This window comes from Gopherus evgoodei, chromosome 3 (genome assembly GCF_007399415.2).
Source record: "Gopherus evgoodei ecotype Sinaloan lineage chromosome 3, rGopEvg1_v1.p, whole genome shotgun sequence".
NCBI lineage: Eukaryota > Metazoa > Chordata > Testudines > Testudinidae > Gopherus > Gopherus evgoodei.
The window spans coordinates 40,515,542-40,530,196 of record NC_044324.1 but is presented as its reverse complement, the minus strand read 5'-3'; the positions used below and the strand labels follow the sequence as shown (position 1 = coordinate 40,530,196).

The following is a 14,655-nucleotide window of genomic DNA, read 5'->3' as shown; positions in this document are numbered from 1 at the left end:
CAATGAGCAAAGTCAGTTGTATTCTCTCTAAAAATACATTGGCTAAGCAATAGTGTAAAGGTGTGTTGAGAGAATGGCTTTACTTTTATTTCTAGCTGAATGGAGAACTTCAGTAATGAGAAACTCAGAATCCCTCATTAGACTGCAAAATACTAGGACTTGTATTACTCTATTTGTTTTTGACAGATTGATAATGTAGCAATAAACTCATTATTCTGAAGTGTGAACTACATTATCAACCTGTTTAGATCTATAAACATCCATCAGGTTGTATAAAAGTAAATTTTCTTTGCTGTACTACTAGTGAGACTCAAAAATCACTTTAATTGTTGATAATCTTTGTCATTCATCAACTTTATGCATTTCATTGAGCTTGGGCAATGAAAATAATATTTTTTCCATGTGGTTCACAATGCTGCTATATTTGTGTTGCAAACACTGCAGAGTAATATTTAATGTAAACAAACTGTGTGTGTGTGCTGTAATTTTTAATCATGAAAATGTTAAAAATGTTCAGAATGATTTTTATTTAATTAAAAAGTACTGGAGTAGATGGGATAAGGGAACACGATCATAGTTACTCGAACTGTTGGTGCACATGCATATTCAGACCACGCATACTTCTCAAATGCTTGGCAATAAGTGATCGATTGCTTGGTCCCTTTGAGAAGCTGAGGGATCTTCCTTTCTGTGGAAAGTTCAGATCCTGAGACATTGGATGTTAAAAGTCATTATGTTTTTATGTGCAGAAGAACCATCAGTATTCTAAAACTAGGGTGTTTATGGGGTGGGGTGCCGGGGAAGAGATTGCATATTTTTAGTGAGAAAGAGGAAAACTTTTTGAGCAGGTTGATTTTAAATTGATGTCAGGGTTTTTTAAAGGTGTTCAGAGAGCTGGAATGTTAGAATGAGTTTGCAAGAAGATGGATTAGTGGGCAGATTGCAGGTGAATTGGTCCAAAGTGCATGAAATTAATGTATCCTGTGGCCTTGCAGTTTGTTGAATTTTTGTAATTTGTTGCATGGCTCTGACCTCGATGTATATGGAGTCTGTGTGTATATACATTTACCAGCTCCTACCATGTCTCTTTTTTCAGTAAAGTGTTTGTTTTTTAACAGAAAAGAACAAAATACTAAATTCTAACAATACTATTTCCTTTCTGATTTTTTTTTTTTTTAAGTTTCTTCCAGGATGGACTGAAAGCAGTTGAAAGTCTCAAGCCTTCAATTGAAACACTCTCAACTGATCTTCACACAGTAAGTAGCAGTCTGCCATATTGCTTTTTCAAATTTTGTGTTTATTAAAGAAATCTAATCCTTTTTATTCAGACTTATTGAGTAGAGCTTTGAGTAGATTTTAAAACTGTTGTTATTTGTATTGCTGTAGTGTGTAGAAGTATTAGTCATGGACCAAGACCATATTGTGGTAGGTGCAGTACGAAGATAGAACAAAAAGACAGTCTCTGTCCCAAAGAACTTACAGTCAAAATATAAGACAAAAGCAGATGGAGACAGACACACAGGGGAGTACAAGTAAACAGTGAGACAGCATGGTAGGCAGTGGTCTCAGCACACAAGCAGCCAAACCATTGTCAAGTTTTTTGTAGGCATGTGGGTAAAGGAACTTATCGTCTCTCTCTTGTATTTTCATTCTTGTTGATTGTTTGTCAGGAAATCTGAACCAGTTAAGCAACAAGCTGTAAAGAACTGCGTTAATATAAATAGTAACACATTAATTTTTAACCTCTGTCATGTCTGTGTCTGTACTCTAGATTAAACAAGCACAGGATGAGGAAAGGAAACAACTAATACATCTTAGAGATATTTTAAAATCAGCACTCCAAGTTGAGCAGAAAGAGGTGAGCATATAAGGTGATTTAACTTTGAAATACCCATTGTAAATACAACTCTAATTTAATGTTAGTATTTGAAGTACAAACAGTTATTTATACCAGCAATATAAATCTATTCATTGTTTTTGGTTAACTTATTAATCTTTGTCTTGATGTTGATATTAAGTGCTTCTGGCAATTTTTTTTGAAGGAAGGAATCCTTGCAGACTTTTAGTGAGAGTTTGCAAAAGGACTTCCCTGCTTGTCTCTTTCTAGTATTGTAAAACAGTTGAGTAGTTTGGGCAGTGCCATGAACTGTAGATGAATGGTTCTTTCTCAAACTGAGAGTGAAAGCACTTCGATATCAATAAGACCCAGGCAGTAAAGAGCTTATCTAGTAAATGTAGTCTCAAATACCAGTAACATTATTTTTAACTAACATAAATCCAAACCCCCAAATGCCTCATCTACAACAGTAACAATGGAGCTCGAAGTTCTGCTGCAATACCTCACCTCTCAAAGATGTCAGTTTGTTGAGTCACTTAAACTGTTCCATCAATTAAATTATTCATCTGATTAGTACAAATGCAGTCTTCTGAGTTTTAACCAGGATTTCTCAGTCAGGTTCTAAACATACTGAGGGCGCTTCAGCCTGCAACCTATGGTTTGGACCCATGCCTCTTGTGGCTGATTATAATCTAGCCTGGAATATTGGGTTTACCACTGGCTGAGATCATCATTGGTTTCCCTTGTTTAGACAAAGTGGCACTTATTTCTTCTTTCTAGTAGTTGTTGGATCTGTCACAGTTCAGGGAAACTGCACCTATACCCCTCTCCATAGTCCACCAAGGGCACCCACTGTAGGCTCCTGGCTCCTCAGCCATCACCTCTCATGGGCATCGACCTGTGTCTCTCTCCCTCCTCACCAGGGTTTTTCAAGGCTGCACACCTCCCTGCCTGCACTGTGGTATTCCAGCAAGCCAGACTGCCTAAGCAGGTGAATGTCTGTACTTTGGTATGCCAGGCATAATTGCTTGCAGTTATAAGTTACCATGCAGCTCTTTCTATGCAAGCACATTTATTCTTTAAGTGAAAACATTACAGAGAAAACGTCTTAAAAACAGTAAAGGAACCTACACATGTGCTAAAAAGCTGAACAAAGATCATCCCAGTTCCAGGCTCCGAAAGGTGTCATTCCTGAAGAATTGTGGCCCCCTTGGCTGGACAGTCCTGTACGGTTTGGAGGATCAGAAAGGAGGCCCTAAATCCATGTTAATTCCAACTATTTATCCCAAAGTCCTTTCTTTGTCTGTTGGTCTCTGGAGGATCTAGTTTGGACTAGTATATACAAGCACACCCTGGAGAGGGGCATACAACCTGGCTGATTTGTCTTAATCAGCACCTACTGTTTTTAGTTCCTAAAGGAGCTGTGGCAGCCCCCCCATGGAATACAGCATAATCATACATAAACAATTCATTTAAAACAGTGGACCCCAAAGATACTTAAACTTAATTCAATAAGATCTTCCAAGGATATGCAGAAAATTACCCTATCTGTCACAGGTCCATAAATAAAATGACAAGTATAGCATTTTCGCCTGTCTCAGCTTCTCTTTTGGGGAGAGATTATTGAGGAGGTTGTTGTGGAATAACTAGTATCTTCCTTGACCTCTTTCAGTCTGGCTTTACATTTGGGCTTAGTACAGATGCTGTGCTGCTTCTTGTTCTAGTCATGGCCGAATGACTATTAATTAATCACTGGAACAGTTTACCAAGGATTGTAGTAGATGTTCCATCACTCGGAATTTTTTAAATCAAGATTGGACATTTTTCAAAAAGGTGTGCTCTAGTTCAAACAGATATTTATTTGGGGAAGTTCTATGGCCTGTGCTATGCAGGAAATCGGACTAGATGATCAAAATGGTCCCTTTTGGCCTTAGAATCTATGAGTCATGCTTATAAACCATTCAGCAGTCTTGGATATTGCTTTCTGTGAGATACTATTGATATGCAAGGGTGGATGGTGTTAAGTTTGTATTGCTTAGCTCTTGGAGAGCTCTAAGAAAAAAAGTTTCTCCTTTGTCCAGAGGGCTTTCCTATTTGGGGTTCTACAGTTTTCTGCAGTCATCTCTCATTTAAAGTATATCTGAGGTTACCATTGGTGAAGAATGTAAGACACTTTGAACTGTAGTGGCTCACAGGTGTAAGCTTTTTTTTCATTAGACACAGATGGGCTGGGTAACTCTACTTTCCACCCCTGGCCAAGGTAGAACTCTCTTGGCTAAAAGTTCACTGAAGCTCAGTCCAAACAAGAAAGAGGTGGTGCTTGCAGGTTGGAGAAGATATTTATTAACTCTTTGAAGGAGCTATGTCTGCCTTTTGTTCTGAGGTTCTTCCGGATCCTTGCACCATGGCCGGGCTCCAACGTGGCAATAGTAGCTGATTGCTTTTTTTCATCATTAGTCTGAACGACCTTCCTCACGAGTCAAGCATAGCTATTTTTACTTCCAAATCCATCACTGTGTGTTATACTTTGTGCTGTTCTTTAAGACCACTTTTTGAAAACCTCAGCTAATATGTAATATATCTGCTTCCTTTACTGTATGGTGTCTGTTCTACTTGGGTCGTGCCCATTATACCTCTGTTCCATAGACCAGTGGTTCTCAAACTATTGTGCTTGTGACCCCTTTCACACAGCAAGCCTCCTAGTGCGACCCCTCTTATAAATTAAAAACACTTTTTTTATATTTAACACCATTATAAATGCTGGAGGCAAAGTGAGGTTTGGGGTGGAGGCTGACAGCTCACGACCCCCCATGTAATAACCTCATGACCCCCAGTTTGAGGACCCCTGCCATAGACAATACCAGTTTGTTTCGAGGCTCAGTTTCAGATGTTAACCTTAATGTATAAAATTCCACACGGTTTAGGTCCCTATACTAGCCTGATATTTGTGACTTACTGGAGGACGCTTGCTAACAGTCCTCAGATTTAAGTTCTTGGGAGCTGGGGGCAAGTAGTCTGTTAGTGGAGACGGAGAGTACCTTGGCTCTGGAATTTGCTATTTGCTATTCAGGAGGTGGTTTCTCTGAGTTGGTGTCTTTTTGTGCTTGTTAGTATTTGTATTAATGTTCCCAGTGCATGCGATGAGCACACTGTTATAAACTGCAAAAAAGAAATACAAACTTGTATGTTCTTAGAAGTAGTAATAAGGCAGTGATACCACAATTTTTTTAGGACTATGTTGTTAAGTATTTTGTCAGGTTAAAAGTACACGTGAAAAAATAGCTTTAAAACAAAATGTTCTGCTAATTTCACAATGCATGATTTTTTTATTTTGCTAATCTGTGTTATGCATAGACATGCCCACTTTCCTGCAGGATATTAAAAGTAATATAATTATTTGAAAAACATTAAGCACTGGAAAACGAGTCAGTTTTGATAGTAACGACAAACTGTTGTTCAGTCTAATTCATTACAATGTAATTTCTTGTACTGTAACTGATTTTTTTTTTCCCTCCTAAAATGCATTTACCTTTTGTGACCGAAGTCTAGGAGAGTAAGTGTTTCAGTGTTTTTTATAAATAGTACGTTGCATGATTTCCATATGGATTTCAAGAAACTGGATTTTTCCTTGAAAATTTTTTGTTTTGTCTGTATGCAAAAGGTGTTTCCATTTTCCTTTGTGTTCTTTGAATTGCACAAAAATATATTCGGTTTTTAACGGGGAAAGAAAATGTATTAGTGCAAATCAGATTTCAAAACTGACTATTCTTTCTTTTTGTTGGAAATCAAATCCGGTTGCTTGATTTGGTCTACATAAGAGGGGTGTATGTGTGTGTTTAACCCATTTCATGAACGAACTAATGGAAATGTTGTATATTGTCCCTATTATGTTTTTGCGTACATTCACGGTGAACATCTGTTGTTGTGACAGTGTGCATCGTTTTCCCTTACATGCAACTTCCTCAAACTTGGTTGCAGCACAACTTCCTTTCAATTAGTCATTGAAAATGAATTCCGCTTGTGTGTGTTTACTTTGCTTGGTAGTTTTATTTTTTTAAAATGTTAAATGTGTTTTCAAATTGTAGAATACATATAAGTTCAGATATTAACCCTGAGGTGCAATGATGTCTTGGTTTCTCTTGACCTTGTTGACTCTTCTGCTTATAAAGGGTTAACAGTAAAACTAGCAAGCAACAAGACTACAACATAGCTATAGGATTTTAGTGAGTGGAAACCAGTAATTCATTTACTAGACTGATATAAAACTAACATGGAACACATTAGATCAGTAAGGCTAACTGATAAGTCTCAAAATGTAGTTGTACATGGGGAATAATCAAGTGGGTGTGTTTCCAATGAGGTCCCAAAGGTTTCAGTGCTTGTCCCTCTCTACTCAGCATCTTTATCAGCGACCTGGAAAGAAACATAAAATCATCAATGATAAATTTTGCCTATGACACAAAAAGTGAGGGAACAGTAAATAATGAAGAGGACAGATAGATGATACAGAGCCATTTGGATTGTTTGGTGAACTGGGTGCAAGCACACAATATATAAGAACATACAGAAGAACATAAGAACGGCCATACTGGGTCAGACCAAAGGTCCATCTAGCCCAGTATCCTGTCTTCCAACAGTGGCTTATGCCAGGTGCTTCATAGGGAATGAACAGATCAGGTAATCATCAAGTGATCCATCTCCTGTCACCCATTCCTCGCTTCTGGCAAACCGAGGGTAGGGTCACCATTTCTGGCCATCCTGGCTAATAGCCATTGATGGACCTATCCTCCATGAATTTATCTAGTTCTTTTTTTGAACCCTTTTATGGCCTTTACAACATCCTCTGGCAAAGAGTTCTGCAGGTTGTCTGTGCGTTGTGTGAAGAAATCCTTCCTTTTGTTTGTTTTAAACCTGCTGCCTATTAATTTCATTTGATGACTTCTAGTTCTTGTGTTGTGTTTTAATATGGCTAATTGTATACATCTAGGAAAAAAGAATGTAGGCCATACTTACAGGATGGGAGACTCTATCCTGGGAAGCAGTGACTGGAAAAAATTTGGGGGTCCTAGTGTTTAATCAGCTGAACATGAGCTCCCAGTGTGATGCTTTGGCCAAAAGAATTAATGCAATCCTGGGATGCATAAACAGGAATCTTGAGTAGGAGTAGAGAGGTTACTTTACCTCTACATTTTGGCACCGGTGTAACTATTGCTAAAATACTTTGTCCAGTTCTGGTGCACACAATTCAAGAAAGATGTTGATAAATGGGAGAGGGTTCAGAGAAGAGCCATGAGAATGATTGAAGGATTAGAAAACTTGCCTTATAGACTCAAGGAGCTCAATCTATTTAGCATAACATAGAGAGGGTTAAGGGGGTTACTTGATTACAGACCATAAAGTATCTGCAAAGGGAATAAATGTTTAAGAATGGGCTCTTCGGTATAGCAGAGAGATTTTGTATGATCCAATGGCTGCAAGTGGAATAGACAAATTCAGATGGGAAATAAGGTGTAAATTCTTAATGGTGAGAGTAACCACTGGAACAATTTACTAAGGCTTGTGGTGGATTTTCCATCATTGACAATTTTAAAATCAAGATTGGGTGTTTTTTCTAAAAGTGTTCTAGGAATTATTTTGGGGAAGTTCTCTCTGTTATAGAGGAGGTCAGACTAGATGGTCACAATGGTCCCTTCTGGCCTTGGAATCTATGAATTTATTACTTTATATTCATTCAGTTCTTAAAAAGTTAGGTTTGAAGGTAACTCTAATATTGTATTTATTGAGTTCAGTAAGCTAAAGACCACTCCTAGTTCTCCTGGAATCTGGCCTATCTAGGCCAGTGCTAGGTAGGATACATTTTTAATCTCCATTGATTATGGTAGCTGTGCCATATGTGAATTCAGAAGGGCTGGCTGTAAGAGGTTCCTGCAGACAGGGAAGCTTGAGGGATTCTTTGGAGAATATAAAGAATTATAGAAGAGAGGGTATGAACTCTCAAAGGCTCCAGTTGGAGTGATGCTAGAAAACACAGGAAGAGAGGAGCAGAGCTTTGTGTTGTAGTCAGAAGTGAATGGAAGAGTCTAAATTGACTGACATATTTGACTCACAAGCAATGTGTATATATTGACGTAACTAGCTGAAACCCCACTGTCAGTCACAGCTGTAGACGGGTCAGTTGCTTGAGATAACAGTGACCTTTCTTGGGCTTTTTTGGTGTATGGAGATGATTGATAATATAAATGCAGTTAATCATCTCTTTCATGTTAACACAGCATTGCTTTGTGTTTATAAAAATAATCCCTTCTCAAGTCTCTAGAAATATAGTTATAAATTAAAAATAAAACTCTGCACTAAAGATACATAGCAGGCTAGTTGTAATTTGTGTCCTCCACCATTTTATTATACAAATTATTTTCTGGTTGTATTGCATTCAGACAGTTAGACTTCTTAAATTGAAGATGGGATTATCCTAGCATGTTTCTCCCGTTGGCACAGAACACTCCTACAGGACAATGTTTTTACTGTTCCATTTGCAAATAAAATGCTTGTCACTTGTTTGCTATGCTGTTCAGCTTGGTTTAGAAGAAAGTCTTTGTAACACTATAAATTACTTCCTCTAAAGTGTGGTTATGGTCAGAGAAGTGACTCACTGTAAATATGTGGTTATAAAATGACTCACTTATTTCTGCACATGTCTGGTCTTCAGAGCTGAAGGGGACAAGGTACAATTTCAGAGTCATGCATGCTTTTAAAGGTCCTGATCTTTTTTGTGATAAAAGCCATATTTAAAAAAGACAATATCCCCTTTTTATATTTGGCTTGTATCCTCTAGTGAACTCCCCATTTCCTCCCAGTGGTGGTGTGCATCGTGCCCTTCTGATGAAGTCACTGGGTCTGGTCCTGCAGTGCCATCTGTGATCTGTACCCCTGTACATGTGAATATGCAAAGCAAAGCTAAAAGAGAAGGGGCTCTGCATATGGAGAAAGCATGTTGAGACTGGCCAGAAAGATGCTAATTATATTGGTGATTTGTCATATGGAATCTAGTCCAGTAGGAACTAGACTGAGACCATGAACTTAGTTGTCACAGGCCTCTGAACAACCATCAGATGGTAACAATTTTGGGCCCTATTGACTTGGACCACATTTTAACAAGCTCTGTGTCCCATCTCCTAGTCTTACTTTCCTTATGTTTTTAAAATAGTGTGTTAGTACTAATGCACGTGTAGAAATATACATGATCTAAAGTGGCTTCTTCTTTGGCTGAGGAAAACAGTAAAGTTGTGTTATTGGGTTCCTGATTTGGCAAAACATGAAACTGGGTGTAAACAGATGAAAGGAATAGACAGTACTCCACAAAAAGAAGCAGCAAAATACTTACCTGTTGGCCTTGGAGGTCATCTGAAACCTTAAGATAATCGGGGGAAGGGGAGGTTGGACAACTGGGAGCTTCAGCTTCTGGAAGAGCTAAAGCTCTACAATGCTGAAACTAAACTCCTTCAGTGCGTCTAAACTTCTCAGAGTAGCATTTCCGCACCCAGGACAGGGCAGAGCCATGGGAGGGAAGTTGCAAGACAGGTAGGAGGAACAATGAGTCCTGAGCAAGGCAGAGAATGTTGAACTGCCCACAGAGTTGGTTAAAGTCAGTGGTTTTCTCTTTTTATATACAGTAGTTGAATACAAAGATAACACTTAAATAATAGATTCTTAGTTCCTAAGAGAAATAGCATGGAATATATTAATGCTACCACTAAGAGCGCGTTATGGCATGTTCAGTGTTAAACAGCTAAAGATAAATAGCAGTGTGCGGATGACTTTGGATTATTATTTTTAAACTACACGAGATCTTAAAAAAAAAAATGCTGATAAGTTTGTGACTTGATGTGTTTGTTCCTGGCCAAGTATCAAAAAAACAGTGCAAGACTGAAGAGCCAATGTCTAAGGTACAGCTCAGATAGCTCAGAGACACACGGGACAGACACATGCTTGCCGTCATTTGACAGCTGGGATACCAGAGTAGCTAGATACACCTTTGTACACTAGTCTTTGATTACTAGTGGGGAAAAAAATTATGGAGGAGGAAAAAACCCATAACCCTGCTCCACTTTTATGCATGGCTGTTGGATATACCCAGACAAATAGTTCTGCATAAAGTAGTCTGGCATAAACACATCTATACAAAAATGATCCTAATTAAAAAAATAAAAATAAAACAATGATCTCCTCCTAAATTCATAATCTTTGGAGCACTGTATTTAATGTATATACATTTGAGACATGCTGTGTCACCTCTTTGGTAAATGAGGGGTTTATTAAATTAACAGGCTTATTTCTTAGATGTTCAGTTTATTCTTTTTAACAAGTTTATACTTAGGTATTCTCAGAGATTTATTTACCTGAGTTTCACTTCTCCATTTTTCCTCCCATGCTTTAATCCTCCACCATGTATAACTGGATGTGTATTGCTTATTGTAATGGTAGACAGGAGAGCTTTTTTTTTAATGGATAGGCAAATCCATGCTGTCGGAATATTGTTGATATGGCATGAGCCAACCTCGTTGCATATTTTTTCCAAAGGGGAGTAAAAAAAGGTATGATCCTTGCTATCCTTGCCAGGATTCTACTTTGTTCAGAGCTGAAGGTCCAGAATCAACTAAAAATTCACTGTGGTTTGGTTGAAACAAGATTTAAGAATCACTTTTGCATATTTCTACTAATTGGGATACATGCCCTGGTGCCACTGAAACTGAGGAACTTGTAGAAAGCATTGTCCCTTTGGAATCATGCAGGTTGTGCTTTTTAATGTTCCTGATTCGTGAAAGGGGTGGAGTCCCTTCTGAGCTCTAGCAGTAGTGGGTGGGGAAGCTCTTGAAGCATGTTTCCAGTGGAATGTCAAGGTTTCCATGGATTTGTGCCATCTAGGCACCCAAGCTGGGCAATGTGGAACAGACTCCATGAAGGAACCTTTTTTCTCTTATGAGCTTTTCCATGAGAAAGTGCAGTTGGGACTACAGATAAGTGTTCTTTGATGGTTTACACATAGGAATTTTTGCACAGATTGGAAAGCCTGTTGTTTATGATTTAGGTTAAAAGAAACCTAAGTGGTGGTGGTGAAGCCAAATAAAAAATAAGTAAGAAGTCACCTGCAGAGAGCTATCTAAGGAGGTGGGAATGTGCACATTGAAAGCCTGGGGTTGTGCAACACATGCTATTCCCTTACCAGTCTGGTGGGGAATCCACTGAAAAGTTAATGCAGCTGAAGCCTAAGACTAAGGCTGCATTCTTTTTTCAGTGGAATCCCTTCTGTGCTGTAGCAGAAGTGGGTAATGATACCTGCTGCTTTTTAAATTCCTTTTGTTCCATCTGGCAGGAAAAACAAACCCGCTCACGCTATTCTCTAATTTGGGCAAAAATATTTACTTCATTTGGACTGTCTTGGATTAGCAAACTTTGTGCTTTTTTTCCTATCCTTTAGGATTCTCAGATCCGTCAGAGTACAGCTTACAGTTTACATCAGCCTCAAGGAAACAAAGAGCATGGCACTGAAAGAAGTGGTAGCCTATATAAGAAAAGTGATGGGTATGTATCATTAGACAATTACTGGAAAAAAACTGCAGTCCTGTGAGCCTATGTAATTTTAATACTAATTATAAATAAACTTGAGTCACTTTGTCTTTTTTTTAAAACCAGAATCAGAAAAGTATGGCAGAAAAGGAAATGCTCAGTTAAAAATGGTTTCCTTACAATTTCCCATGGTACAGTAAGTATTTGTTTATAGTATTTTATGCATGTATTTGGTTGCTAATACAAAACAAACTATGTTGTTGTATATTTATAGTTTGGAATTAGTTAGATTCCTCATGCAGCATCTTGAATTAGATGGCTCTGTCTTTTTATGGCAGCCTTGCAGAATTGCCATGAGAATTTAACAATCCAACCACAAAATCTTACCATTTGCCCTTGATTTTGCTGATAGGAAAGTAAAATACATGTTGTTTCATTCTTTTTTTGTTCTTGGGTAAATGGGCAAGTAGAATTTTGCAAGGCCACTGTAAATATACAGTGAAAAGGTACATTGCGGGTCACTTTTTAGGTTATCCAGTATATCTTTTACAATCAGTATTGCTGTTTTGAAAGAATAAATGCTTCTTAGGGTTAATGTATCTTTGTGTAAAATTTGATTATGATCTCAATTTCTAGCTATTCGTAAAAATGAACCATCTCCCAGAAAATTTAGCTGTCAGATATGCTTGTCTTTATTAAATATGCAAGTTGCAAGTACTTTTTTCTAATAATAATATTCAATAATATTTTCAAACTCGCGGATGACAGGAGAGGCCTCGGAAGCCTGGTGAAGGGATAATGTAGTGCCTGTCTTTAAAAAGGAGGAGCTGGAGAACGATACCTGGAAAGCTACTGCACTAGAGCAATGTATAAAACATTGAATTTGCGAATACCTGAAGGATGAAGGGGTAATCACTAGCAGCCAGCATGGATTTACCAAGAACGAATCATGCCAAACCAGCTTGATTTCCTTCTTTAACAGGGTAGCTGATATGGTGGATAGGGGGAATATGGTGGTGGACATAATATACCTGGACTTCAGCAAGGCTTTTGACACAGTCCCACATGACATTCTGCTAAGTCTCCTAAGAAGTGCGGAATCGACAGAACTATCATTAAGTGGATACATAATTGATTGAACAACCACAATCAAAGAGTAACTATTAATGGAATGATGTCGGATTGGAGGGAGGTCTCAAGTGGGGTTCCACAGGGACCTGTTCTGGGTCCAGTGTTATTTAACATCTTTATTAATTACCTACATCCAAGTCTAGAGAGCATATAGATCAAGTTTGCAGAATACACAAAGCTAGGGGGAGTTGCCAGTGCTTTGGAGGACAGAGGTAAAATTAAGAGGGCTCTCAATAAATTGGAGAACTGGGTTGCAGACAACAAAATGAAATTCAGCAAAGACAAATATGAGGTGCTACACTTAACGAAGAAAAACCAAAACAAATAAAGAATCGGGGGAAACTGGCTTGGCAGCAGCACTGCTGGGAAGGATCTGGGAGTTGTGATAGATCACAACCTCAAAATGAGCCAGCAATGCAATTCTCTTGCAAAAAACTAAAAACAAATGCAATTTTAGTTTGCATTAATAGTGGCATAGCGTACAGGTCATGGGAGATGATAGTACTGCTTTATTTAGTGCTGGTTAGGGCTCAGCTGGAGTAGTGTGTCCAGTTTTGGACACCGATGTATAGAAAGGATGTAGAGAAACTGGAAGGGATCCAAAAAGTCCTGAATTTTGGCAGGGGGTTAGACTAGATGACACTTGCAGTCCCTTCTAACCCTATGATTCTATCATTCAGGGATCTCCATTCTTTTTAGTCATGTGGCCTTGCATGGATTTAAGTGAAGAGTGTTTTCTTTCTAAGCTTTTCTCAGTTTCTGAAGCAACCGTCTTGAGGCAGCAGCTGATGCCATGATATGACTCCATATACTTTATATGTTATTGCTTGTTGGTGTTCTCTGACAATAGTGGAGGATCTTTCGCTCTATCAGTCATTTACCTCTAAGAGTAAATATTTTCTTGTGTGATGGGGAGTGTGTGTGTATACGCGCATGATACATATGCACAAACTTTCATTGTCCTAAATGTACTAGATTATTAGCAATCTGAAGTCTCAGGAAATTAGCAATCATACAGGCAGGTTGCAAGATAGCGATTTACTAATTCAGTGCTGAAGAAGAACAGAGACATCTCTTGTGTTATATCAGCAATTGGAGATTGTCTGTTGACACCTTCCTGGTTGCAATGTAACATGCAGGGATGAAAAACACAATGACAGAAACAGATTGAGCCATGTAACTAGCAGTTTATGAGTGGTTCTTGGATCAAAGAGTTATGAATGAGACCTTTCTGTTTTCAAGAAACCTGAAGTTGATTATGTACAAAAAGCCTAAGCAGGAATCTGCCAGACTTTTGCAAAAGAAAACAAAGGGAGATGCTTTAGTAATTAATGCTTTCTTTCCTTTATTCTTGGAAATTGTTAACGTAACCTTGCCTTCTCTAGCAACACAGTTAATAGCCAGAAGAGATAGCGGGTTCATGTTCCCCGTGGCTGGCTCAGGATTAACAGTTAGTTTGGTTTTATTCTGCTTGAGATGGCAATAAATCATCCCAGCAGACATCCAGATTTGCCAGTTCTACCCTTAGAACCTAGAAATCCCTTCAGTCCCTAATAGTATGTGTCTTAAAGAGGAAGAGAAGATTTAACAGTTTGGCTCTTCGGCCCTTCTTATTACTATAGCAATGTACTAAATGATAAAATTAGCTGATTAATGATAGTTTAGTTAAGGGCCTTCTGCTCTTGCCCCATTTAAAAATTATTTACATAGTTTCTACATGAACCAACCTAGAATTCTTCAGTGTTATGTGAGAGACCTGGATGTTTCATTCCAGAAATCACCCTTTTTGCTGCCTGAGCCTGCCAAGGCTTAAAGTGTCATGGATACAATTTATTCCTTTACGGGGTAGGGAGATAAAGCTGTAATTGATTACGTGGCAGCATTAATTAATGCTGAAGGAGTGGGAGTTTCCATCTTTCATCTTATTGGATGATGAATTGTATTGGATTAATTGGATGTCGGGAGGGTACAATGATAACCTTAAAATATCTGAGGAGTGAAGCAGGTACTGTGAAAAGGTTCAGAAAACCCAAACTACTGCTATAACTGTACAGTTACACATGAAATCCAGGCAACTACCTGTGTTCTAACCAGAATGTCATCCAGCTCTCCTCAGAGTAGAT

At 38.4% G+C, this 14,655-nt stretch overlaps 1 protein-coding gene across 4 annotated transcripts in view; it reads left to right on the top strand.

The window, feature by feature from the left end:
* Positions 1-14,655, top strand: part of ASAP2 (ArfGAP with SH3 domain, ankyrin repeat and PH domain 2) — a 196,749-nt gene that overhangs the window by 98,382 nt on the left and 83,712 nt on the right. For 2 of the 4 annotated variants that reach the window (XM_030555464.1, XM_030555462.1), the window contains exons 8-12: positions 1,181-1,256; positions 1,772-1,858; positions 5,382-5,390; positions 11,313-11,416; positions 11,528-11,597. In XM_030555464.1, coding sequence (XP_030411324.1) covers positions 1,181-1,256; positions 1,772-1,858; positions 5,382-5,390; positions 11,313-11,416; positions 11,528-11,597 — 346 coding nt within the window. The remainder of the gene's footprint in view (positions 1-1,180; positions 1,257-1,771; positions 1,859-5,381; positions 5,391-11,312; positions 11,417-11,527; positions 11,598-14,655) is intronic. The other 2 variants (XM_030555465.1, XM_030555463.1) reach the window with 1 other exon arrangement.